Raw genomic sequence first — 26,983 nt, forward strand, 5'->3', positions numbered from 1 at the left:
CAGCTATCAATAAATATGAGTCAAGTGTTGTCTCACTATCCCATTGAGAGGTGGAAAGAGTGACAGGCGCCAGAGCCTTTGGTTATGTATTTGGAATATTCTTTCCCAAGTCTGGGAGGCAGGTGGATGGAACCCAGTCAGTCCTTGTGAGGAATGGTGTGAGGCAATGGTCTTGGGGAAGCAGCCTGTAGGCTTACAACTGGGCAGGAGGCCACCCATGGCCAGTCCTGAAATGAAGCCATGTCCTTATCCTCCTTAGCACCTGTCATGCTATCAATGAATCAAGTGAGTTTCATATCCCAACCTGAATCAGGGCTCTTTTTCTTGACATGTTAGAAGAAATGCAAGAGCCTTTTCAGCTCATGATACCAATCTAGGGTTCATCCAAAAAAGCTGTACTTTGAGACATTATAATGACTATGATTTGTTCATTCCTAAGGGCAAGCACAGCAACCAGCCAGATATTTCCCATGAAGGTTTTTGGTTGCACTCTGCAAAATGATCTGCTTCATTTGAATTCAAGCTAACTCAACTGTTCTGTGGCTCCATGCCAACATACTCACTAAATTCTACAGTTTTGAGGTATATTACTCATGATTTGCTTAGATTTTATTGATGGATTCTGTGTTGATCATCAATGATCCAGAGTGAGACCTGACATCCATGACCTGCCCACACTCTGTGTCTCAGAAGGTATCAACCTGGCCACACCTTCCAACTACCCAGAGAGTTTATAAAAAGAACTAATGCTCCAGTTGCATGACAGACAAATAAAATAAATCCCTCTAGAGGTGGGGCTTCAGCATTCTTCAAACTCCTCAGGTGATTCTAGTATAGCCAGGATGCAGGCATATTGATGAGCTCACCCTTGTTCAGGCTGACTTTTTGAGTCTCTGTGGCTTCCCTAAAGAATTATTTAAGAAAGTCTGCTCCCCGGTGGGCCATTCTTCAACCACTTTCACATGGTTGCTGGTCTGAAACCGGCCAGATAGGAGGAGATAGGAAGCATAGGGAAGCAGGAGACTGAGGATCCTAAATGAGGGATCAGCAATTTCTGACATTTCAGAAACAAAGAAGGGATAGCAGGACTGTTTCCAGCACAGGAGTCCTTGTTCAGTTCTAAGGCACTGTTTTTGTTTGTTTGTTTGTTTTGTTTTGTTTTTGTACTGAGGATTGAACCCTGGGGCACTTCACCACCAAGCAACATCAAGCCCTATTTTCTATTTTGAGATGGGGTCTTCTTAAGTTGTCCAGGCTGGCCTTGAACTTGCTATCCTCCATCCTCACCTCCCACAAATCACTGGGATTACAGGTGGGCACCACCGCACCATCTGGCTCTCTAAGGCACTGGTCTTAATACAAGGTCCTATAGCAAATTCACATTTTAAGGAGAATAGATATTCACTTATTTATAATAATAATAATAATAATAATAATAATTATTATTATTATTATTATTATATATTGCTGCTCAGTGACCTCATAGAGAGAGTTCTCCTCCTGCCCCTCCTGCTCCTTCCTTTCCTTGCCATCTCTATCTTACTCCTCCCCCATCCCAAACCACCAATTTCTCTCTCTCTCTCTGTCTCTTGGTATATGTGTTTGTCTTCTTTCTCTCTCTTCTTTCTTTCCCTCTTTTCTTCCCACTCTTTCTCTTTCTCTGTCTCCTTGACTCCACGTATCTCTGTCTCTGTTTCTTCCTCTCAACATTTCTGCCTATTTTTTTAAAATTTATACATGACAGCTACATTTCTGCCTCTTAATCTCTGTTTCCATCTGTTTCTTCCTCCACATTCCTCCCTCCCCCCTCTCCCCTCTGTGTCTCACGGTGTATGTGTGTCTTTCCATTTCCACCTCTCTTTCTGTTTCCCTATCTCTTTCTCCCTCCTAATTTCTTCCCCCCCTTATCTCTCTGTTCACTATCTTATCTTTGAGTGTGTCCTGGTATCTGGGTCTCTCTACATGTATTTCTCCAATCTTGCAGTCTTTCTCTGCTCATGTTCGTTCTCTCTCTCTCTCTCTCTAACACACACACACACACACACACACACACACACACACACCTGTGTCTGCTCCACACCAGGACTTCTGTCTGCCTGACATTCATTTTTGTAATGATTTTCAGGCTGGGGCTTTGCCTAAGCTCATTCTATATCCCCACCCCCACCACCATACTTGCATTTTCCCAGCTGATCGACAGAAACACCAATAGGATCTCTGGGTACACACACACACACACACACACACACACCCGGGCACTTTTCTAAATTCTTCCAAAACTCAGTGGTCCTAGCTGAGGCCTGTGGCCGATGGGGTGGGAAGGGACACTTGCATCCTTCCTGCCAGGGAAGAGCAGCCTGGCTGGGCTGGGCTGGGCTGGGGGTTACCGGAGCCGCTGGGGTCTGGCTTCCTCTCCGGCTTCAGCCCTTTCATGATGCAGATGCTTTCCATGACCAGCTTGACAGGGCCAGGTGGGTTCTGCATCGACTTCACCAGCGAGATATCAGCAGGATTCAGGGTGTCGAGAGCAGCAAGTGCGGCCTCAAGGGCTGGCATGGCCTCAGCCAGGTCCCCCTCGCATTCGTTCTGTGGAGCACAGGGATGAAAGGAATGGGTGCCCAGTGCGCAGCATGCAGGGGTGAGGCAGGGCTCTGCTCCTGGAGAAAGCAAAGTAGGCAGGGAGAGGCACTTCCTGCCCAGATGCCCTTTAGGACAAGGCCTCCCCACAGAACACTGTACTGAAGGGTGGCTCTGACCACAGCAGGCAGCAGGAACATGAGCCTGGCATCTTGGGGCTGGAGTTTGGCTATCCTGCACATTTGAGCATCCACTGTGTATGTGTTCTTCAAAAAAAAAAATTAAACATTGTTCAAATCAAGGCAATTAGCATTTCTATATCTTCAAAGATTTATCATTTCCATGTGTTGGGGAAATTTCAAATTCTTCTAGTTATTTTTAAATATATAATAAATTACTGTAGATTGTAGTTAACTATCCATGCTATAGAACATGAGAACCAATTCTTTCTATCTGGCTGTATTTTAGTAACTGTTACTAAAATTCTTTTAAAAAAAAAGTCAGAAAAAGAAAAAGAAAACCTCTACTAGAATATTTTTAGATTGAACGTGTCCAGAATGCTTATTAATTCTGTTATTTTGCTAATGGCCACTATTCTTTTGGTTGGAATTGAAACTAATTGGATTGTATAACTAATCTACATCCTTTCCTTTTATCTCCTTAGTCAACAAAATCTACAATTCTGTTTCTGAAAAAAAAAAAAAGAAAGAAATGAAGCATTTAATTTTTAACAAGTTCCCAAGAGGTACAAAGTGGTTGTTTCCCCTCCATCAATTCCCCTCCATCAATGGGTGTAGGTTGAGAGGAGAGCGAGTCAAAGATGAGCCTCAGAGGTGAGTGACAGGAGCAAGTTGAGGAAAGAAACAAGACCCGAGGGTGGAAGTCAGGAAGGGGTGAGGGTCCAAGATGGGGCTGGTGGGAACCAGGGTTAGGGCGAAGCTGGGCACAGGGCAGAGTTTCAGGCAAGGTGGGTTAGTGATGGCGAGAAGGATTAGAGCTGGGCAAAGATAGGGCTGAAGTCAGGGAAAACGAAGTGGTGTATGTTTTATTCATCATTTGCTAATTTAAATACGCAGTTAACACAATGGAGCATTATCCAGCCATTAAAAAAATGAAGTAGTGATGCCTGCTAGAACAAGGATAAGCCTTGTAAACATCTTGATAAATGAAAGAAGCCAGACACAAAGAGCCACCTGTTAATACAATTCCATTTATATGAAATGTGCAGCATGGCAAATCCACAGAGGCAGAAATTAGGTAAGTGGTTGCCCAGGGTTGGGAAGAGGAGGGTACAATAGGGAGTGACTGCTAATGGGTCTTATGGGGTAATGAAAATGTTCTAGAATTAGATAGTGGTGAGAGTTGCACAACTTTGTGAGTGTACCAAAAACCACTGACTTGCACAATTTAAAAGGGTGAATATTAATAAGCCATATGGATTATGTCTCATTTTTTTTTTAAAAAAAACCAGCTTAACATGAGAATATTTTAAAACCGAAAGGGACTTTATGGATTATTTAGTAACCCAATTATCACATTCTATCAAAAATGAAAATTAAAAAAAATCCAAGGATGCACAATGAGTTAGCCAAGGTCACATAGCTGGTTACTCACAGAGCCAGGATCTTGGCTCCCCACTCCATGAACTCTGTTAGTTCCCCAAGTCCAAGGAGTGATCACACAGCCAGGGGTGGAAGTGAAATTTCACAGAGAACGGCAATTCTTAGGCGAGTTAAAGCAAGCATGTGATAGGCAAATACACAAAACCTTCTTACATGTGTGTGTGCACATGCATGATACATAAACTGGTGTGTATGTTGCAGAATGTTTCAGGGTTTCTGCTTCTCTACAAACATAAAGCAATGCTTTATTTTGCTTCATCATATTGAAACTCCACACCCAGTCAGCCACATCAGATGTCCTATCAAAATGGACTATGGAATGTCCTGCTTCAAGTGGCATCAATGGCCCAGGTTTGGGGCAACTCCAGCTTGCTCACTCTTTATCCCTGGCACATGCATCAGATTAGAAAGCAAGAGGAAAAGAACACAGGTTGGTCCCTACTGTTTGGTGGCAGGGGCAGCCAAGGGTGTTGGCTCAGGGGTAGTTCTGGATACTTGGACATTTCAAGGATCCCAGGTGCCCAAGGCTTCACGTCATCAATAGCTCCATGTTGCTTTTTTTATAATATTGCCAGACAATGCGTGGCTTGTGCATGCTTCATGCCCCCATTGTGCCCGGGCAGCTCCACTCCTTTTCCTAAGGGACAAGACCTGGATTCCAGCTCAGTTTTGGAGAAAGCAAGTTTGCCAAATCATTCAAAGGGGCCTCTCATTGTGGAATTATCTGTAATAGTGAGTCCCAGCATGGGCCGTGCCTCGGAGTCACTGAGCAGCATTAGAACATCCTTGCGGTCAGGCTCCACACCCAGAGATTCTGATTCATTCAGGCGGGGTGGGGTCCGGGCATCTGCATTTTTAAAACTCTGAAGGTGATTCTGACACACAGCTCTGTTGAGAAATCCACTTGATACCATCAAAACAAAAAACAAAAGGGCAAGAGGGAATGAATGCCCGACAGGGGAATGGCCACTTGATGTGTGATACACCACCTCGAAATGGCCATTGTGATGACCATATAACATTTGGGGAAATGTTTGAGATAAGATGTTAAGTGAAGAAAACACAGCGTGGTGGAAATCGCAATTATACGATGACCTCTGTGATATAAAACTGTGCCTGTGTGTGGACAGGGATGAGAGGGCTAATTGAAGTTGAAACTTGCAATCATTTCATATGTGTTGTTGCAACATTTGTATGATGAAAACCCTCACAATTAAAAATGGCCTGTGTCTTGGCAATGCCAGGAAAACCAGGGCTGTTAGTCCAATGAGCACAGCGCACCCTGATGAAAGGAAGTCAGTCTGCAGGAACCCTGCCACCTTATCCTCATTAAAAGGGGAAGGAATGATTCATCAGCTCCTGAAGAGCTGACCCTTTTAAGCCAACTGCTCCCCTTGTGTGTTGAGTGTTTGGGAGTCTCTTTCTCTTACAGTATCCCAGTCTTCCCGTGTGAGCTCCACCTGTACTGTTGAGTCTCTAGCACGCAGTAGGCACCGTATTGTGCATCTGCCATGTGATGTCATTTGGAGGGGTTCAAGGTGAGTGGAGGGATATTAGCATCCTCACAGGAAGAAGGGCTACTGCCCTGAGGGGTTCAGGAAGGGAGTCTGGTCCACACCAAGTCTCAAGCAAACTGCAGGGTAAACACAGGTTTCTTCCTTCTTCTCCCTGTGTGTTTCTTCCACCTCCTGAGTCACCTTCAGGATGTCACTCCCAGGAGTGGGGATGGCGTGGCACAGCGTTCAACCTCACCCCTCCCACAAAACCTGAGCGGGCAGTTTACTGCCCAGGTGTAGGTGGGTGGGGATCCTGGGTCATCGCTCACCTTCTCCCACTCCAGCAATCTGCTGCCTCACCTGAATCTATGGAGCAGAATCCTGGGTGTGAGGTTCCCCTTCTGCATGGTCCCCACGTGTGTGAAAGGTCACACTTGGTACAGGGCAAGGAACGTCGGCTTTGGAGAAAAGCTAACCTGGACCTTAAACTCTGGCACCTGCTACCAACTTTACCTGTTTTCCTCTTGGTACCCCCATTTTATAAATGAAGAAAGTGAGGCTGGGAAAGGGGGCGGAGCAAAGGTAGAACCCTGACGTGCCTGATCTAACACAGAATGCCCAGGAGGTGCAAGTTCACGTACCTTCAGGGGGCAGGCGGGTGACATGAGACTGAAAAGTGGGCTGAACAGGGCTTTGGTGGACTGTGACACACAAAAACCAGTGTGTATCCCATGCAGCTGATGGGTGCAACCCAGGAATGCAGGATTGATGTTGCCAGAATGCCTGAGTTTTAAAGGCAAAAGCTAATTATTTGAAATTTTTATTTGAAATCTCCTGATTTTTTTTTTTTTTTGTACTGGGGATTTAATCCAGGGGTGCTTTACCACTGAGCTACATTCCTAGTCTTTTTAAAAAACTTTTATTTTGACACTTTCTAAGTTGCTGAGGGTCTTGCTAAATTGCTGAGGCTGGCCTTGAACTTGCAATCCTCCTGCCTTGGCCTCTCATGTTGCTGGGGTTACAGGCATGTACCACTGTACTCAGCTTGAAATGCCCTGATTTTTAAAAGTTGATAACTGTTTCTATAAATATAAAATATTATGTGCATTACAGTGTCCATGTGGGTCCTGGGATGCCAGCTTGCAATGGAATAAGGGTCAAATGCCTGGGCTTTGAGTCAAAGAGCTCTGGGTTTGAATGCTGATTCTGTCACTTGGTAGCTATGTAACTTCAGTCTTGTATCGTGATTTTCTCATTGGGAAACTGGGAATGATGCTACTTGCATTGTAGGGCTGATGAACCAGGTATTGCAGGCCACGTGAACTAAGGGTGGGAGAAAATAACCTCCACGATGAAAGAACTTGCTCTATTGTGTTCACTCCTAGCTTTCCACCTAAAAAAGTGCTAGCACATAGTAGGAGTTCAAAAAATACTTGTTAAATGAAGAAATACCCACTAAAACACCACAGTGCCGATGAGCATTAGCTATAATTATTTGGTTATAGAAGGCACATTACCCACTAGATTATGGTTCTTGGTGCCTGACAGTCACTGTATTTTGGGGGTGGGTATGTTATTATTCTCTTTATTATGGTAACTGTCACCATTTTTATGGTTTCCATTTGTCTTCTGTCCAAGCCACTATAATCATGAGTAAGCCTTCATAATCCAGGGTATCACCCCCTCAAATATGCCAGAGGCCAGGTCTCAGAAACCATTAGAGAAAAGCTAATTTGAAGGCCTGTCCTTTTGGAGAAAATGCCCATGACCTATTTAAGTAAGAAGGCAGACACAGGCTACTTCTTAAAGAAGCCCATGTTTGAAGAATGGTGGAAAAATTTCTCTAAGTGCCAAGAAAAGAGTATAGGGACCTAAAGATAGTGCCATGAACCTTAGATTCTAATCCCACCAAGTAGCTCTGCAGCTCTGGAGGGCCATTTCACCCCTGACCTCAGTGGGATCAACTCTCAGATATTGATACCTGTCATTTCTAAGTCTAAAGATGTTTGTGATGCTCAAATGGAATTGTGTGCTCCAAAATGCTTTGAGAAATACATACCACCACATCAGTGTCAATCAGATTTTCTTCCAATATCTCAATGTAGGCTAAGACCTTCTCAGAACTTTGGTATAAGAACCACCTTCAATAGGGTCGTCTAGTGTCATTTGACAGATATCTGTTCCCACATCTAAGACATGAAAGAGATGAAGGAAAGAGATATTTGGATGCCTAAAGGAGGAGCATTTGTGTAGAACAGCCAGTGCAAAGGCCCTGGAGTGGGAGTGTGCCTTACATTTATATAAGGAATAGTCAGGAGGACTAGCCAGTGTGCCCAAGCAGAGGGAATGAGAGAAAAGTAATAACAGAAGAGCTAAGATCATGTTGTGTTTTTTTGGCCTTGATTCTGAATGAGACAGAGAATGTTTGGAAAATGGTAATGATTCTTGGAGAAAGCCAGGTGTCAGAAAGCCATAATTCATTATTAGCTGTGTGAAGGCAGGAGAGTGGCCTACTCTTCCTGAATCTCACGGGTCTCATCTGCAGGATGGACGTGACATGCACATCCTGCAGGGCTGGCTCCCTGCTCTCTTTGCTGCTCTCCATACCTTGATTCCCTGGGCAACGGCAGCAGCAGCGTTGGCCTCTTTCTCATCTGCCTGAACCAGAAGCTTTTTGGCATCAGCTTTTCTAGTCTCCTCTTCAATCTTCACCATCATCTTAGCGGTCTCCTCGGAGGTTTGGATGAGTTGAGGTTGAAGGGCAGTCAGTTCCACTTGCATGACGGCCACCTGGCAAGGACAGAGGGGTGGGAGGTTATCCAGGGTCAGCTGGGTCAGTGCAGAAAATGGCAAAGTTGGCAAGAGTTGACTGCATCTCCAACAGATGCAGAAAATATGGACTAATGATTTGGACATGGTCATGGGTCACATTTGTTGGTGGTGTTGATCTCCTTGATTTTTTAACACTTAGTTGTTGAATTCATTTGTGTGTTGGGGTTATCAAGCTCCGTGCTTGGTGCTAGTTATACAATGGCAAACTAAACCAATTTTAAAGGAACAGTTTCTTCCCTTGTTCTTTATAGTGTTGGGGAAAGATAGAACAAAAACAAATTAGGAAATTTTAAAATAAAAGCTACCTTTTTAAAAAGCTATGTAGGAAAGTACACATATAAGGGGTGCTAGGGATTGAACCCAGGGCCTTGTGCATGCAAGGAAAGCACTCTACCAATTGAGCTATAGCTCTAGCCCTAGAAGGCACCCTTTTTGGGGGCTGGTACCAAGGATGGAACTCAGGGGCACTCAACCACTGAGCCACATCCCCGGTCCCTTTTTATATTTTATTTAGAGACAGGGTCTCACTGAGCTGCTTAGTGCCTTGCTGTTGACTCGCGATTCTCCTGTCTCATCCTCCCAAACTGCTGGGATTACAGGCGTGTGACATCACGCCTGGCAGAAGGCACTTTTAAGGCTATGATTTCCAACAGTGCTGAGGTCTGAACATGCTCTGCCTCCCTGCCATTCACATGTTGAAGCCTAATCCCTAAATCAAGGCTATTTGGTGAGGCTTTGGAGGTAATTAGGTTAGATGATGTCATGGAGGAGGGGACCTTGTGATGGGATAAATAACCTTATAAAAAGAGAAAAAGACATGAGATTTATCTCTTCCCACCTTGTGAGGACAAAGCAAGAAGGTCCTTTCTAAAAGCTAAGGACCCCAAGTTAGACCCAGTAACTCTAGAAGCAGAGCAACAGAGGCCACCTCTGGTGTTGTCTTCCATTTCTCTGTTGGAGTGTTTGGGCTTGTTGTATACAGCACAGGACAACCTACTGTCAATCAACCCATTGCCTCAGTTCTTTACTGGTGGTAAAAATACACTTCTTAATATGGCTCTAATTTTAGATGGTTTGTTAAGTGGCTCCAAGCTCAAAATCAGTTCATAACTCATCTCTAAGCACTTTGCTAAGGAGTGTTCTTGTGTCAGCTTATTTGATTCTCATGTTAGCATATGCAACAAAAATTGTTATTCTGGCCTTTTTTATAGAAGAAGAAACTGAAGCCCAAAGAGGTGAAATAGGTGGTAAGTTGTAGAGCTGGAATTTGAGCCCAGGTCTGACCCCACAAAGCTCAGCTCCTACCCACTTACCTTATCCAGTTCCCCACAAGAATGGGACAAGTGAGGTACTTTCCCCAGGCACAGCTTAAAGGAGCATAAAAATACTCAGTACTGGGGCTGGGGTTGTGGCTCAGGGGTAGAGCGCTTGCCTAGCATGTGTGAAACATTGGGTTCAATTCTCAGCACTACATATAAATAAATAAAATAAAGATCCATTGACAACTAAAAAATATTTTTAAAAATACTCAGTCCTCCAGATAAATAATACCTTATTGGAATCTTTTAAGAAATCAAAATTGGTACAGAAAAATCCACAAGGAACAAAATATTAAAATCTTTCATAAAGGCAGGATCCTGTGGGATCAGAAGGCAAGTGAGGTGGGCTGTCTAAATGCAGGCTCAGATCCTGCCTTTATTTAGTGCCCTTGTAATTTCTATGCCTTAACAAGGGCCTCACCACATCCACCGAGTCCTGGACCTCTCTGTCCCTGTTCTGTTTTGGCAGTGCTTACTTGGGAAGCTGCAAAATCAAGTTTCTGCAAGCCCGTCAGGTAGCGGTTCCGCATCATGTCCACTTCCTGCCTCTTGATATTCAGGAGCGTCTTGAAGGTTAGAATCAGCTCAAGGTAGGAGGTGGGGGTGACATAGTTGTGTCTGCGGAGCGTGTTGTAATAATCAACTGACAGGTTCTTCACACTCTCCTGAAAATATTTGCACATAGAGACGACCCTGCCAAAGACACCAAGGTGGTTAGGCAGGACCCAGGTTCCTACAGGGAGACTTGGCATAACTTTGGTAACAGACATGAAGGCGTGAGAAGGCACATACACTGATTGTGGCCCATTTAGAATGCAGCAGGTCCTCATAGAAGAGGCAGCAAAGGATGGAGAAGGTGAATATTCTTACTAGGATGATCTTAAAGGTCATTTCTATCCTGATCCCTTTGATAAGTCACTGGAGCTCAAGCAGGACTTGCTAACCTTCAGCAGTCTGAAGAAGCTTTCTGACTACACAGAATAATGTTTTTAAAATGCATAAAATAAAATATATAAGATTGCCAAGGAAATCAATTATATTGAAATAGACTTTTCAAAATATTTTTAAAACCAAAGTTCGGATCCATAATATGTATGTTTATCGACACCTTAAATCAGGAGTTACCAAACCTTTCCTGGAAAGGGTCAAATAATAAATATTCTAGTGTTTTTGAGTCACATGCTGTCTGTCACAACTACTCAACTTTGGCAGCTGTAGTATGAAAACAGCTATAGACCAACCATGTGTAAATGAATGGGCATGACTTTGTTTCAGTAACAAAAACAAGGTGTGATTTTGAGTTCGACACATAGACCATGGTTTGCCAACCACTGTATTAAATAACAAGACTGGGCAGCAGGTCTAAAAAACATAATTTTGAAGGAAGTGATATATGGAGGAAACTTTAATGATTAAGTCAGTTAAGAAAAGAACTGTGATTCCTACTGGTAACAAAGTCACAGGCCCTGCTAATCCAACTGGGGTTTACTGCTTATACTCATCCTTGAAGGAAATGCAAAATACCAGCTGGGTGTGAGTGGAAATGGAAAGATGCAATTCATCCCCAGTCATACTTCCAAATGAACCAAATTCTATCCATGAGCCTATGGACCCAGATTGATGGTTTTTGGTCTAGAGAATAAAGTTCAAAAATCTCCAAATGGAACTTAAGAACACTGATCCTCTGACCCCTGTTCTCCTTTGTTTTTCATTCATTTATTTGAAAAACCAGCCATGGAGCCTACTATGTACCAGACACCTGCTGGGCACTCAGGATGTAGAAGTAGACACGGTGGGTTGACTGATCCTTGTTTTCATGGAGTACTCACAGTGGTTTTGAATCAAAACGAAGTGCTGTTTTTAGCACATCTGTGCTGTTCACATAAAAGAACATATTTTCACCCTGGCATGAACCAATTTTCATCCCCTTGGCAGCAAGACGTGACTGCATGTCCTAAGACTATTGAAATCACTGTATTGTCAGATCCAGGTCCTCTCAGCTATGAGGATAATACATGTCCAGGCTTCTTCTGAACAATGCATTTTTTCTTTTCCATAAAAGGTGCCTTATTAAATATTTAAATAAGTGTGATTCAATTTAAAAGTGTTCAGACCTCTTCTACATGTAAATGAAGAAATCTTTAAAACAATAACATAAGTACAGCCCACGTAAGGATTTTTAGCTTAGAATACTGTGGGTACTAAAATGTGGCTAACACTTACTCTGTCCGAATGTCATCCTCAAGCTCCACATCCTCTAGAAATTTGTTGGCCACCAACTCCAGGGCATCTGTGGGCCAGGACTGGAACCAATCAATTGTGCAGCAATTGATCAGCGAAGGGAACATCCTCAGGCGGTTTCTGAAGGCATCCCCAATTGGACTCATGGCTAATGAAAAGTCGACTGTGTTAATTTCCTTCCTCCAAGGCAGGGAGGTGAAAGGGAACAGGTATTTCCCAGGGTTCTGGTAGGGCAAGGTAGTGGGTATCATGAGATATTTTCATGTAACTTTGTGATGAGATTGCCATGTATCACAACAGCCTCTGACCACCCTCTCAAACACACCATTATCCCTTATGGATCCTTGGGGCCTCTTAGTCAGAGTGGAGCCCTTTGACCTACTTGCTCTATCTATGCTGACTCTGACACAAGGGAATCATAGACATCTCATATATAGTTACTTATAGAAGTTGCCATCAGCTAATTTCTGACCCTGTCTTCATATGACTACAAATTTTACATTCTACATCTCTAATTCCATTCATTATTTACTGATTCTCAGTGTGGTTGAGGAAGCATGATGCATAGGTGGTACTATGGGGTGGTCAGTGTGGCTCAAGAACAGAGAGAAGAGGAGCTTGGTTTGAGATGAGGGTACAGAGGATACAAGGGATAGTCTGATAGGGGGCCATATGAGAATACAGGTTAGAAATTTTGACCCTTATCCTGATGGAAAGCAATTAGAGAGAGTATGTGTGTGTCTATGTGTTTGTGCACACACTTACACACGTATACACTGATGCACAGATACAATGATCATATTTACAATACATAAAAGAAATCATACTGGCTCAGTGAAAAAGAAAGCTCTAGAATGGACAAGAGTGGAGGTAGACAGTTAAAAGGTTTCAGAGGTGAAGTCTGGGTAGGATGACAATGACTTAGCAGATGAGAAGGTGACAGAGATGGAGATTAGAGGGTGGCTATGACAGAGAGTGAAGAGGTAAAAATCACCAGGACTTGTTAAGGAGAAAGAGGTATTAAACACACCTCCTAGGCTTTCAGATAGATGGGTGTGTCATTCACAGAGAGAACATGAGGTGTTGATCTGTGCAAGGGTAACGTGCTAATGCGTGCTCTTTCTCAAAGGAGAATTCAGAGAATTAGGAGATCGGAGCAGGTGTAAGTTGTTAAGTAGTTGTTAAAGAGAAGAGTGGAAGAAGTTGCTAGAGAAACTCCAGGCTGAACTTGGGGTGCTTTGGTTGGTTCAACCATGGGACCATGGTAAAGGGATTGAGTTTAGGGTATGGAGAAGACCCTAAAATACTAGGGGAGAAAGGGTAAACTGAGCTTGCTTCTTCTCACCAAGCACAATGTGGAGATTCTTTTTCACTCTCTCAATAAAGAAGTTGTACATGGAAAGAGGAGTGACCTCTATCTTCTCTCCTTCTGTCCTGGCGGCTGATTGCATCTTCTCCACAATGTCAGCCTTCTCATCAGCTGGAAAGATATTGGGCACGTCACCCGTGTTCAGAAGCATATTGATATCCTCCACAAATGACTCATCCTTGATCTGGTTATCGGCGAAGAGGAACACAGTGCTCTTGACGGCCACCCCCACCTGCAGCATGATCTTCTTTAGATCCTCACGCCAGTCGTTGCTTGTGTAACTCTTTGTGATCTCAATCTGGTAGAGCTCATAGGAGTTCATGAACGTGGACAGTTTGGTGGCACTCTGCCGCCCGCTGCCCCCAATGCCCACCAGGAGCAAGTGGCCTTTGTTCTGCTTCAGAACTCTGCAGATCCTGGAGATGTGCTCAATGGCAAACCTGAACATGACCAGGGACATGGGGGCCTTGCTAACGTTGTTGAACTCTTCCAGGTAGTACTCCATGACCGCTGTGAGATGTTTTAGGTCAGTGATCTCATCATAGATTTTTTGATCACTTTCTGGCTTGGAGAAATCCCCAAAGAAGAGGCTACGGATGTTATCATCAACAATCTTTCCAGTGGGTGACAAGTGGATGAGCACCTGTGAGAAAGAGGAGTTTTCAGTTGGCCACTCAGATTGTGGCCCTACTAGGCTGGCAGTGGGAGGTGGGGAGGGGAGGGAGGAGGGGCATGTTTGTTTCTTTTGAGCACATCCTTACGGCATGGTTTCTCAATAGCTGCATGTTTTAAAAATGTAATATGTGCATCTGATGGTTGTAAAAGACTATGGTGAAAGGACATTAAAGAAAGAGTGTGAAGGGGAAGGTTGGTCTATTTACTAACCACTTAAACACTGGTGGTCAGATTGGAAGATCCCTAGAGAAGGCAGAGGAAGGATGGTATCATTTTTCATGTCTTTCCTCACTCATCAAACAGAGGTGCAGGCACTACCCCTGGCCCCTGCTCTGTGGCTGGAGAAGGAATGCTTTAGATGTTTCCTCTTGCTGATACTAGAACCTGGCATTGCTTTGCAATGGGCCTCTGACTATAATATAAAACGCTTCTGCAAATTTTTTATGGAGAAATCACAGCTTCTTAGCAATGGGGGTAGAACTACAGGATGCACATATATAGTTTTTTAAAAAAATTTCTTTTATTAAAATGAAAAAAGAAAATATTCACAAATGGAAGATCATTATAATCTTCCATTTGGGCTTTAATAGGGCCTCAGTCAAACCATGAAAAATCTTTTTTCCTCCCTCAACTCTCAAATAAATTGACCCTAAAACTGCATTTTAAATTAATTGTAAACAAATAACATCATATATGAAACCACTGATGGATATAGTGAATGGATACAACTTTATGTTACTTTAGAAATGAAGCCAAATTGGACCAAGTCAAGTATCACCAAATCAAATGACCAGCTGATGGATGCCCGCAGTAGCATTTCCTGAGATTCAGAGCAGAGTGGTGAGTCTCTACTGGGAAGGGAACTGGAATCTGAGACTAACATGGTCAAACACTGGGGACCATTTCTGAGGCCAAATGGTCACAGAATCTGACTTACCTTCTCCACAGTCTGCTTGAAACAACTGGAGGTGGTCTCTTTCACCATGTTAAAAAAGACCTCTCTGTCCTCCTTGTCAACCAGGCGATCATAAAACACCCTATATACCTCATGGATCCAGAGCCGGATAAATTTTTCAAAATCCTAAAAATCCAGAGTTAATTATATGAATGAGTGGAAGGTGGTATCTGAGGTGATAGGTCTCAAGCAGTATCTAAATTCTAGGATTGAAGTAAAGAGTAAATGAGATAAAGTGTATAAAATATTTAGCATGATGCTTAGCATGAATTAAGTGCTTAATAAATCCAGCTATCCCTATCATTATACATCTAAGCATATTGCTGAATGCTCATGGTAATGAAATGATGGGGGCTCACCTGCAGGTGGGTGTGAGGGCACAGCAGTACCCCCTGGATCACCCGTGAGAAGTCCCGCAGGTTAAATACATAATGGGACTTGGAGGGAGTTGGCAAGAAGTTCTCTACTGCAGCTCTGTAAATTGTCCTGGTCGCTTGTACCATCATCTTTCCATGCCTTGGGAGGAGGAGGAAGGCCGATCATTCAAGAAGGGGCCAGAATGGAGAAAACCACCCCCCCCCCAACCCAGGTCAATATCCAGGAAACTCTCACCTTAAGAATGCCACATCGAATCCTTTCCCAAAGTGCCAATCCGAAATAGAACCAAAAATCTTGGTTAAAATGTCATCCTCAAAGGCACTGATGGAAATGATGTTCAAATGGCGAGTGAATCGACCTGGAGAACACACACATTCTAGTTTGCACACACTCATGCTCCCTGGACCTAGTGACCTTGGGACACAGGGCAGTTGGGTTTCACTCTGCCTTCATGTTCTATTGCTCTGCTGTCCAGCATGTCAGCCTCTAGCCTTATGTGGCTATTTAAACTCAAATTAATTAACATTAAGTAACATTAAAAATGGATTTCTTCAGTCTCTCTAGCTTCACCTCAAGTGCTTGAGAGCCACACAAGGCAGGTGGTTATTGCACTGCTCAGTACAGATACAGACCGTCTAATGATGACAAAAGGCCTGTTAACAGCATTAATCTAGTGCACAGGATTATGTTTTAAAAATTAAGGCAAGAAATAGTTATTCATAAATAGTTCTGTAGGAAGTACCTCCTTCATTCATTTATTTTCCATACACCAAATTCACTCCCTTCTCCAATTAACCACTATTAATTTGATATCTTCTGGGAGGCTGATGCAGGAGGATCACAAATTCAAAACTAGCCTCAGCAACAGTGAGGTGTTAAGCAAAGCAACTCAGTGAGACCCTGTCTCTAAATAAAATACAAAATAGGGCTGGGGACATGGCTTAGTGGCCAAGTGCCCCTAAGTTCAATCCCTGATAACCGTCCCCCCCAAATTGATATCTATCTATTTACCTACCTACTCAAGATATCCATATCTATCTACCTATCTATATAAGCTTTATTGATATATCAAAATTAATTAACATATTATATAATTCATCCACTTAAAGTACATAATGCAATGGTTTTTAGTATATTCAGTTTTATGTAACCATTACTACAATTTTAGAACATTTTAATCACCCCTAAAAGAAACCTTGTACCCATTAGTAGTCATTCCTCATTTTCTTACCATTTTCAGCAACTAATAATCTACTTTCTGTCTCTCTAGATCTGCCTGTTATAATAATTTTATTTTTTAAAAAGTTTCAATATAAAGTAAGTCACAGATTCAGAAAACTACACAAAACCAATGTATAGTTTAGTGAAGTCATTAAATCCCCTTACCTCCATCACCCAGGACAAGAAACAGAACTCTGCCAGTCCTTCATTGAAGCCCTTCCATGGGCACCATTCAGGTCATAGCTCTCTCTCTCTTTCCTCCTCCAAAAAGTTATCACTAGCTGGGTGTGGTGGTACACACCTGTAATCCAGTGGCTTGGGAGGCTGAGACAGGAGATTTCCAAGTTCAAGATCAGCCTCAGCAACTTAGTGAGGCACTAAACAATTTAGTGAGACCATGGCTCAAAATAAAAAGCAAAAAGGGCTGGGTGCAGTGGTGGCATGGTGGCACACACCTGTAATCCCAACAGCTCTGGAGGCTGAGACAGGAGAATTGAGAGTTCAAAGCCAGCCTTAGCAATGGTGAAGTGCTAAGCGATTCAGTGAGACCCTGTCTCTAAATAAAATAGAAAATAGGGCTGGGAATGCAGCTCAGTGATTGAGTACTCCTGAGTTCAATCCCCAGTACCTAAATAAATAAATGAAATAAAAAATAAAAAAAAAGTAAAAAGGGCTGGAGATGTGACTCAGTGGTTAGGTGCCCCCGGGTTTAATTCCCAGTACCACCAAAAAAAAAAAAAAAAAAATCATTATCCTGACTTTCCTGTAATTCCTATCTTATATTTCTTAATGGTTTTCAGCACTCAAATGTTTATTCTTAGGCACCAGAGTTTAATTTCTGCCAATTAAAAGTACTTTACATATCTTTAAATTGTTTTCTAATCCACAGGATTTCTCCACTCCCCATTTCTCTTATCTGTTGTGGATCTACGTTGTTTGACCTGTAGAATTTTGTTGATTATATACCCCTGGTGCTGTTCACCATGTTCCTCTCTCCTCTGTGTTTCCTATAAATTTATAGCTGGATCTAGAGAGAATCAGAGCCAGGCTTCATCTCCTTTGGCCAGACTGTAGGTGCTGGTGCGTTCCTTCATCAGAAGGCACACGATGGTGCTTCTCATTTGGTAATGCTGGTAGCTACTTGTGCTCAATGGCTAGATCCATCAATTCACAGAGGACTGCAAACTGATGTTTTGAGTTATTTCTGTTTTCATTTTTAAAAATGTTTTATTTTTAAAGTGCTGGGGATCAAATCTAGGGCCTTATGCATATTAGGCAAACATTCTACTACTGAGCCACATCCCCTTTTCTATAGAGACAATTTCCTCATTTACTATATGGTTATACAGTGATACATATCATATGAAAAAGGATAATGTGGTGTACACCTGTACTCCCAGTGACCCAGGAGGACTGCAAGTTCCAGGTCAGCCTTAGCAATTCAGCAAGACCCTGTCATTTGTCAGTAAATTAATAGAACTGGAGAATATCATACTAAGTGAAATAAGCCATTCCCAAAACATCAAAGTCCAAATATTTTCTCTGATAGGCAGAGGCTAATTCTCAGTAAGGTGTGTGGTGGGTGGTTAGGGAAGAAAAGAAGTACTTTGGATTAGACAAAGGGGAATGAAGAGACGGGAGGGGGAATGGGAATAGGAAAGATGGTAGAATGAATCAGACAATACTATCCTGGGTGCATACACAATCAACGTAATTCTACATCAGATATAACCAGAAGAACGAGCAGTTATACTCCATATATGTATAATATGTCAAAATACATTCTACTATCATGTATAACTACTTAGAACAAATAAAAATTATTATAAAAATAAATGATAAATGATTAAAAAAAAAAGACTGAGGATGTAGCTCAGTGGTAGAGCACTGTCAGCTCAATCCCCAGTACTGGGGGGAGGGGAGTGGGGGGAGGAGTGTAAATGCTTGATTCTGTTTATTAGTTGTAAACACAATGAGTTGTTCCTTATCAACTTCTGAAGCTGACCACCTCTGATTATGATGATTGATTATGCTTTCATGGATTGAAACATATTTTGGCAAACATCAATACATTGAAATCATCATCACTGTTGAAGTTGAAATGTTCTTATCTTTGGTCAGTGAGGGCCTCTTTATGTTGGCTACTGAGTCCTTCTGACATACCTCTAGTAGTCTCAGATAGCTTTCTCACTATCTGGTATATCAAGAAGTGACAGGCTTATATCATATGTTTCCTGACCCAAACAAACAATCAGTCATTTCTACAAAAATAAATAAATAAATAAATAAATAAATAAATAAATAAATAAATAAATAAATCAAATCCTGGTTTCTTTTAGTAGGAAATTGGATTTCAAGATGGCAATCGGGGTGGTAAGCCTGCTTGTTGTTAGTGAGTTGATCATTATTCCTAGACCTTTTCAGTGGCTATCATGGGACCTGATGAATTATTACTGCATTTCTAGTTCAAGTCTAAGACCACAGGGCATTGACTTAACTACTTGTCTATTACATCTTGATCTTTTTCCCCTTCTATGCTGAGACTCCAGGACACAAGGGATAAGAGAAATAGAAAACTGCATAATTACTCATTTGCATAATCTCACTTGGCATACATAAAGCCCTTAGAATAAGAAATATAGTACCACTGCCAGTTTTTTTCTTTTTTTCTTTTTTTGTATTAGGGATTGAACTTGGGGCACTTAACCACTGAGCTACATTCTCAGCCTGTTTTTTGTATTTTATTTAGCGACAGGGTCTCACTGAGTTGCTTAGCACCTCACTAAGTGGCTGAGGCTGGCTTCAAACTTGAGATCCTCCTGCCTCAGCATCCGGAGCCATTGGGATTCCAGGCATATGCCACTGCGCCAGGCACCAATGCCATTTATGATAAATTTTTGTATGCTTTCTCCCGATGACCCTTCCATTTTTGATTGTTCTGTATCTATAACACTGAATCCTGTAATATCTCCCATACATATTATAATCTCTCCCATTTAGTTTTAGTTGAACAAGTAATCCTATGTTTTATGCTTAATTCCCAGTGGTTTCATTGATCTCTCTGTAATATTTTGATTGTTTGAACACCATTATCAAGGAGATTTATAAGAAAGTGCTTATGGATATAATAGTTTCTGTGTTCTTGTATGTTGGTAAGAATTTTTCTTTTGGGCTGGGGATGTGGCTCAAGTGGTAACGCGCTTGCCTGGCATGCGCAGGGTGCTGGGTTCAATCCTCAGCACCACATAAAATAAAATAAAAGATGTTGTATCCACCGAAAACTGAAAAATAAATATTAAAAAAATTCTCTCTCATCTCTCTCTCTCTCTTTAAAAAAAAGAATTTTCCTTTTATCAGTTAAAGGTTCTGTTATCTAGTTACCTGTATTTGTGTGGGGATTTGGGAAGATTCAAAACCTGAGTTGCTGTTGCTGTCATTTCCTCAAAATTCTTCCTTAATTTTTCACATGTAGATGTGTAAATTTATAGTTTGCATGTGTATACACAACATACACACAAAAGATATTATCTGTCTGTACATATATACACTGACATATGTAGGTTTTGCTTTTTTAAAGGGAATAGAATAATATTTTATATATTATTGACGTGGGACCGTTGTTAGCTATGTGAACCTGAGGAAGTCACTTAACCTTTTGATGAAGGGATAAAAATAGTACTTAATGTTGACTTATGTTTGCTCAGTGTTATATGAACACAGACCCATGCTAAAGGTGCTCTCAATCCTGTACTATGTTGCCTCGATCCTCAGTTTCCCCATCTCAGCCCCAGCTAATTCTCAGCTAGACAGCTGGTTCTCTGCTGAACACAATTTCTTCAACAATCAGCACCTGGTGTGATTGTTCCATGACTGGGTGGTATAATAGAGACAAGACTGCTCTGCCAACCAGGGACGTGGCCAAACCTCCTCCCTCACAGCTGAAATGGCTCAGCTTCTTCACCAAGTGACAGGTCTACCTCGTCTTCATTCCTCATGACTCTTACACCAGAATTGTTAAGATACTCATCAGATTGTGTTCACTTCCAGGGAGTACCCAACCCAGAACAGGGTCCCTGCTTCCCTACTGCCCTCAAGCTTGCTTAGCGCCCTCTCACCAGGCACCACCACAGGTCTCCTTGCTACGCGGATACCCTCACTGTGGCCAATTAATATGCCCAATTTCATTGACTACAAATGTGTTCTTGGCCAGTGCTGGACATTGGGCTTTATTATTGTTTTTTTCCCAAAGATCATAGCTGAAAACTGTCTGCTGCTATGTGGGATGGAAACACATTCCTTTTTGAACAGCTAAATCTTAAATAGAAAAAAGTAACACACCAAGCGCCTTCCTTCTCACTGGTGAGAGCAGTGCTGAGTTTGTGGGTGCCAGGTTCCTTAGATCCCACCATAGCTAAACCCAAAGCAAAAGTGTACCTCAACTCTACTCTGGAGGTGGAAGGTGGTAGTCTGGGCACTCAGATGAGATCATCCTCTCCATTTCCCTTATTTTACAGATAAGAAAGCCTCGAGCCAGAGAAGAGAGATTTGTCCAAAGTTACAGAATCCAAGTCCAGAAATGGAATGAAATTCTTAACCAAAGATGGCCATCAAAGTACAGAAACATAGAAGTGGATGGATCAAATGGAACCTGAAGATGATTTCTGAACTGTTAGATGATGAGGAAATTTTACTAATTTATCTGCTATTACTATTATATATTTTGCTTTGGCCACTTTGTTTAGATTTGTGTCTTGGCAACCTGAAGAACTACAACAATTCCAAAAGGGGACTCTGTCATGCATTCCTCGTTGATGTTGTATCTGGCTTCCCCTCCTGGAACTTTCCATATGCTGAATTATCCCTATCATATGACACCTTCTGTGTCTCCAGCACCTAGGGATGACTTCCTGTTGTCATTTCCCATCCTATCTCACACATCCTACTTCTCACAATATGAAGTCTAGAGCTGACCCAAACCCCTGCTCTCCCAGGGCACAGTGCCCTGTACCAATCCTCCAGGCAAGCAGCCCAGCTCTACTGTGGAGTGGGGGAAGGAATGAGCTCCTCCCTTCACATACCAGTGATATCATTCCTTCCTCCTCCAGGAGGACCCATGGCTGTCACAAGCAGCACATCCACAATATCCAGCCTAGTTGTGTCTTTCTTGTCAAACCAGTAACCGTGGTCAATCCACTGTCTCAGGAGCTCGATGGGGGGCTGGGCCCCATACACCTCTTTGGCCGGCATGTTGAGGTCATCTGTAGAAGGAAGCACAGCCGCACATTATTAAGTCTGTGGGTCCTCTTCTCTCACAGGAGGTGACAGATGACAATTCCCTCCACAGAAAAATTGATGCCCAGCTGTCCCATTCCCCCTCCAGGCAGGGCTGGGTCACTGGACATCCAGGCCAGATGGGAAGGGGTTTCCTGTGTTCTGGACTCTCCTGCCTTGTTGAAATTTCTGCCCATTGTGGTTATAGAACTGGCATCAGCAACAAGGTATTTAATTTTTCTCAACCAAAATATATTGATTGCCCACTATATTTTGTTAATTGCTGGATATATGAAGGTAAGGAAGATAGTCAAACTCCCAGCCAACAGGTTTTTTGTTTGTTTTGTTTTGTTTTGACTTTGAGATAGGATCTTGCTATGTGGTCCCGCATGGCCTTCAAATTCTGGACTCAAACAATCCTCCTGCCTCAGCTTCCCAAGTAGCTGGGACAGGCAGTCACCACCATGTCCAGTATATATAATATATATACATATACATATATATATTTGGTGGTGGTGCTGGGAATTGAACCCAGGGTCTTGTACATTCTAAGCACACACTTCACCACTGAGTTACAACACAGTCCCCAATAGAAGAACTTAATTTGACCAACAGGTAATAATAGTTGAACTCCAATGGGAGCAAAGATTTTTTGATGAGTGAAACCAAAATAGCAAGAGTAGACTACAGGCTTCTGTAAGGGCAGGGATGACATTTCCTCCAATAGCATGCTGCTCAATCCTGGCACACTGGAGCCACTCAGTAAGACAGAAGCTTTTTAAATGTTTCCTCAACAAACATTGGTAGAATGCCCAATTGTGACAGGTAACGTTTTAGGAATTTTACATTCATGATCTCATCTAATCTAAATAATGACTTTAAGGAAGATAGTATTACCTCTACATTAATAGTAAGGAACTGATTAGGGTCAGAGAGCTTAAGTTACACTACGCCTAGTTAAAAAGTGATATTTGAACCCAGATATGTTTAGGTGCAAAGCTTAAACTGTTTTTGGATACATAATAAAAACAGGGAGAGAATGGTGTGGTGGCACACACCTGTAATCCCAGTGGCTTGGGAGGCTGAGGCAGGAGGATTGTGAGTTCAAAGCCAGCCTCAGCAAAAAAGCGAGGCACCAAGCAACTCAGTGAGACCCTGTCTAAGAAAAAGTACAAAAAAGGGCTGGGGATGTGGCTCAGTGGTTGAGTGTCCCCAAGTTCAATCCCCAGTACCCCTCAAAAGAAATAGGGAGGGAGAAACTGGGCACCACAGCACACACCTATAATCCCAGGACCCGGGAGGTTGAGGTAGGAGGATTGCAAGCTTGAGGCCATCCTTGGCAACTTAGAAAGGCTCTAAGAAACTCAGTGAGATCCTGTCTCAAAATAAAAAAGTAAAATAAAATAAAAAAGGCTTAGGATAAAGCTCCCCAGCATTAAATCTCTAGTAACCCCCCCAAAATTAGGGAGGGAGACTGAGATACATGAAAGAAAAGAAAGGAAAAATAAGAAAGGGGCTAGGGATGTAGCTCAGTGGAAAAGCACTTGCCTAGCATGCACGAGGCCCTGGGTTCCATTCCCAGAACCCAAAAACAAGAAAAAGAAGAAGGAAAAGAAAAAGGATCTCTCTCCTTTAAGGAATTGATGTTAGTTGACAAGAATATAAATACATGCAATGTGAGTTTACAGAGGATAACCCAGAAGAGTATGGTATTCTAGAACCCTATGAATCAGCAGTCAGACAAAAAATGTGTTAGGCACCAAGAAACCTCCGTTTGTACCATGGCGCTAGAATTTTTTAGACGTTTGATCCTGAACAGGAAATTTAACCCCTTGGAGCCTCAATTAACTCAAGTAAAATTATGATGATGATTAATAACTTCACAGGGTTATAAGGCTCAAATAAAATAAATGAAAGAGTTTTGTAAAGAGGTAAAGTCCTGAGAAAATTCAGTGTTCTTATTTCACAAATATTTACTTGACATTTACCGGTAACATAAGTTATCTGATACAAAATGGAACAAGGGTTTTGTCTCAAAGTGTATATTGCTTCTAGAGATGTCAGAGGGCAAACACCACAGTTCCTTCTAGAACTACTTACTCATGGAGGGGAGGAAAGTGGGAAGGAAGGAAGGAGAGAGGAAGGGAATACTAAATTATACAAACTAGAAATTTTTATCTTCTAGAAAAAGTCAAAAGACCGTACAGCGGCCCCTCAAGGGGATGCTCTGGTTTGCTGCCGCCTGGGGAGGAAGAACCCGGACATGTCCTTACCCACAAACACCACTGCTTTCTTCCCCATGGGAGGCCCGAAAAGGCCCTTCCGCCGTCGATCCAGCTTGGACATGATGATGTCCTGGGTTTGACTGGCTGAAGTTCTGGCAGAGAAATTGATAAAGTTGGGCAGGTAGGTATTTTTGGGAAGGTGAAGGAGGAAGTTGTTTGTGATGGCTGATTTGCCAGTGCCGGTAGGACCCACAAACAGCGTCGGAATTTCATGGTGCAAGTAGGTTTTCAAGAAGAAGGACTGCCGGGCCGTCTCCATTGTGGGGATGATGAGTTCTGAGACCTGTACCACAAAGACAGGGAGAATCTTGGCCCCAGGTCCAGGGGGCTGAGACTTGGCATGCTAGGACCTGGGTTTGAATTTTAGCTCTGTCCTTAGTATCTTTATGACCCTGAGTGAGTATTTAACCTCTTCAATATCCTCCATCCCTTCATCTTTGAAAGAGGGATAATACACAGGGTTGGTTTGAGATTTAAATGAGACCATGCATGTAAAGATGAGAATTATTGTCCTTGTTTTATAGACAAGGAAACTGAGGCCCAAGAACCCTTTGTAATTTGCCCAAGTAACACAGTAAGTAGAAATGCAGGGATTCAGATCCCAGCTTGAGTAGATTTCAAAGACTGCAAAGTCCCAAGTGGAATCTAAGGGCTCCATCTTGGGCTCCTGGAATCCCTATTTCTTTGGGAAGAACATCTTACCCTCAGCTTAGCTTCTCTGAGCCTGAACCTTGTCATTGGTCATTTGACCAATCTAGTCCCTCCATGGGAGCAGAAGAGGAGGCAGGGAGATGCATATTATACATGGAAGTCTGTTTGTATGTCTGGGCTGAGAGGGATTCATGGCTTGGGCTGCTTTGCATATAACTCTGGGGAGTACCTGTCACACTGTGGTTTGTGTCAAAGCCAAACTAGTTTAGACTTATGCCACCCAAGTCTATGCAATTTGGAAGCCTTTGTAGACAAAATCTTTGCTTCTTTTGAGAAGCAATTTGGCCAAAAAAAAAAAAAAAAAAAAAAAAAGAGAAGATGGGGCAAGGTGGTTAAAGTGGAGAAGAGAAATCACAGGGGTTAAACTCTGGATATCTTGTCTGCATTACCGGCGGAAGTCCTCCCAGTAACCCTCTGAGGCAGGGGTTATAATAATGTAGATGAAAAAACTGAAGTCCAAGAAAGCTGGCTAACTGGGTGGAAGCTACTTAGCTAGAAAGTAAAGCTCAATGCCCATTTTTCAATCAAGACTGGAAATTTAAAACAAGTTGGGTTTCATAATATTTTATTTTCAGGGACTACATCAATAGTTTGCAAGGGAAAATTCCCAGAAGAATTGAAATTATTTTCTACACTGGACTCTTGTCTGTATGAATTCAGCTAGATTTCAAATCCCTAGAGTTCAGGTACCCAAGCTCTGTCCTGAAGCCGGCACTCACTCGCCCACTTAAGGCATCCTGAACACATTGAGCATGGTTGGTCCCACTTGGCTTCTACCTGGGTTGTCCATGTTCCCAGTTTCCCATCCACTGCCCACCACTGCACCCAGGGTCTGAAAGATCTGCACTCACCCCAGAAAGATAAATTATATCCACTAGATGCCACCAACAGGCATGAAAGTGCACATCTGTACAAAGTTTCAAAAGGCATGAAATGAACAGGGTTATAGGTGAATTACCTACTACCTAGAAAAAAAATCTATTAATGAGAAACTGCTTTTCTGCTGATCAAGAAAATCGAAAATCTCTTTCTGAAGGTTTTAAAGATATTTTGTGGGGGCTCAGGTGACTAAGAGGTGAACCACATGGGATTATTGGTAACGACAATAATGAGAATAGCAACAAATATTCATCTAACCCCTAGTATGTGCCACATGCTCATGTATTTTGCCTTCAAATTTTGCAATCATTTAAATGTTTCTTTTTATTCCATTTTATGGTTGAATAAAGGGAGGCAGAGAGTGAAGGCTGAGTAAGGAACATAGGTCTCTCTGATTCTAAAGTCTGTGCTTTCTTGAAGCTTGATGCAACTCATGTTGGAATCTTTTATTGAAAGAAGCTTTAAAAAATGCCCACAAAGAACTGCTAATTCCTCTAGCCAGGAGGATATCTGGGTAATTCAGGGAAGCCACAATTCTATAACCAATGCTTTTCTTTTACCTTTGCACCAGCAGGGATAATTTCCTCCTGTTTGGTGATGTACTCTGTCCAGGCTTCCCAATGTCCACTACCTTGTTTGAAGAAATAAAAATCATAGATGCTTCCTGGATCCAAAGAAAGAGAACAGGATATTAATTTACCAAGGATTCCCATTTCCCATTTCGATGTACCTCAGCTATAACAATCAAAATGTGTAACAACCAGTGTTGGCATAACTGTGGTCAGACTTACACATTGCTGTCACCTGTACAAACTAAAGCAACACTTTTTAAAGAATGGTGATTTTATTTAAAAATAAGTGTTGACCATGCAAGTTACTAAATTATTTTTAATAATATCCATAGCAAGGACTAAAAACGAAAATTAAAAAGGCAATAAATCATTCCAAATTCCATATCCAGAAATAACTCTTGATGGCAATCCTTTGGCTCTCTTCTTAGGCACACTAACATGTTGAAGAGGGAAGGACAGAAAGATGAGAGGGAAGTATTTTATAAGCATGGAAACATGACAAAATTTTAAATAAAGATGAGAAATTTAATTTCACTTAAATCTAGCAGAGGAAAATATTGGAATAAAACAGATGCCTCCA

The 26,983-nt window shown here is 42.2% G+C and overlaps 1 protein-coding gene across 5 annotated transcripts in view; it reads right to left on the reverse strand.

Annotated features, from left to right (window-relative positions):
* The window catches only part of Dnah3 (dynein axonemal heavy chain 3), a 166,242-nt gene that overhangs the window by 32,740 nt on the left and 106,519 nt on the right, over positions 1 to 26,983 (reverse strand). For 4 of the 5 annotated variants that reach the window (XR_007342671.1, XM_048789601.1, XM_048789600.1 and 1 more), the window contains 11 exons: positions 26,392 to 26,495; positions 24,230 to 24,524; positions 21,764 to 21,943; positions 15,699 to 15,822; positions 15,446 to 15,602; positions 15,069 to 15,212; positions 13,433 to 14,099; positions 12,070 to 12,235; positions 10,323 to 10,539; positions 8,303 to 8,524; positions 2,388 to 2,586 (listed from right to left, as the gene is read on the reverse strand). Coding sequence is in view for 4 of the 5 variants with exons in the window: in XM_048789601.1 (XP_048645558.1) it covers positions 2,388 to 2,586; positions 8,303 to 8,524; positions 10,323 to 10,539; positions 12,070 to 12,235; positions 13,433 to 14,099; positions 15,069 to 15,212; positions 15,446 to 15,602; positions 15,699 to 15,822; positions 21,764 to 21,943; positions 24,230 to 24,524; positions 26,392 to 26,495 (2,475 nt within the window). In the remaining variant the exon portion in view is untranslated. The remainder of the gene's footprint in view (positions 1 to 2,387; positions 2,587 to 8,302; positions 8,525 to 10,322; positions 10,540 to 12,069; positions 12,236 to 13,432; positions 14,100 to 15,068; positions 15,213 to 15,445; positions 15,603 to 15,698; positions 15,823 to 21,763; positions 21,944 to 24,229; positions 24,525 to 26,391; positions 26,496 to 26,983) is intronic. The other variant, XM_048789599.1, reaches the window with a different exon arrangement.

This window comes from Marmota marmota, unplaced genomic scaffold, assembly GCF_001458135.2.
Source record: "Marmota marmota marmota unplaced genomic scaffold, marMar, whole genome shotgun sequence".
Taxonomy (NCBI): Eukaryota; Metazoa; Chordata; class Mammalia; order Rodentia; family Sciuridae; genus Marmota; species Marmota marmota.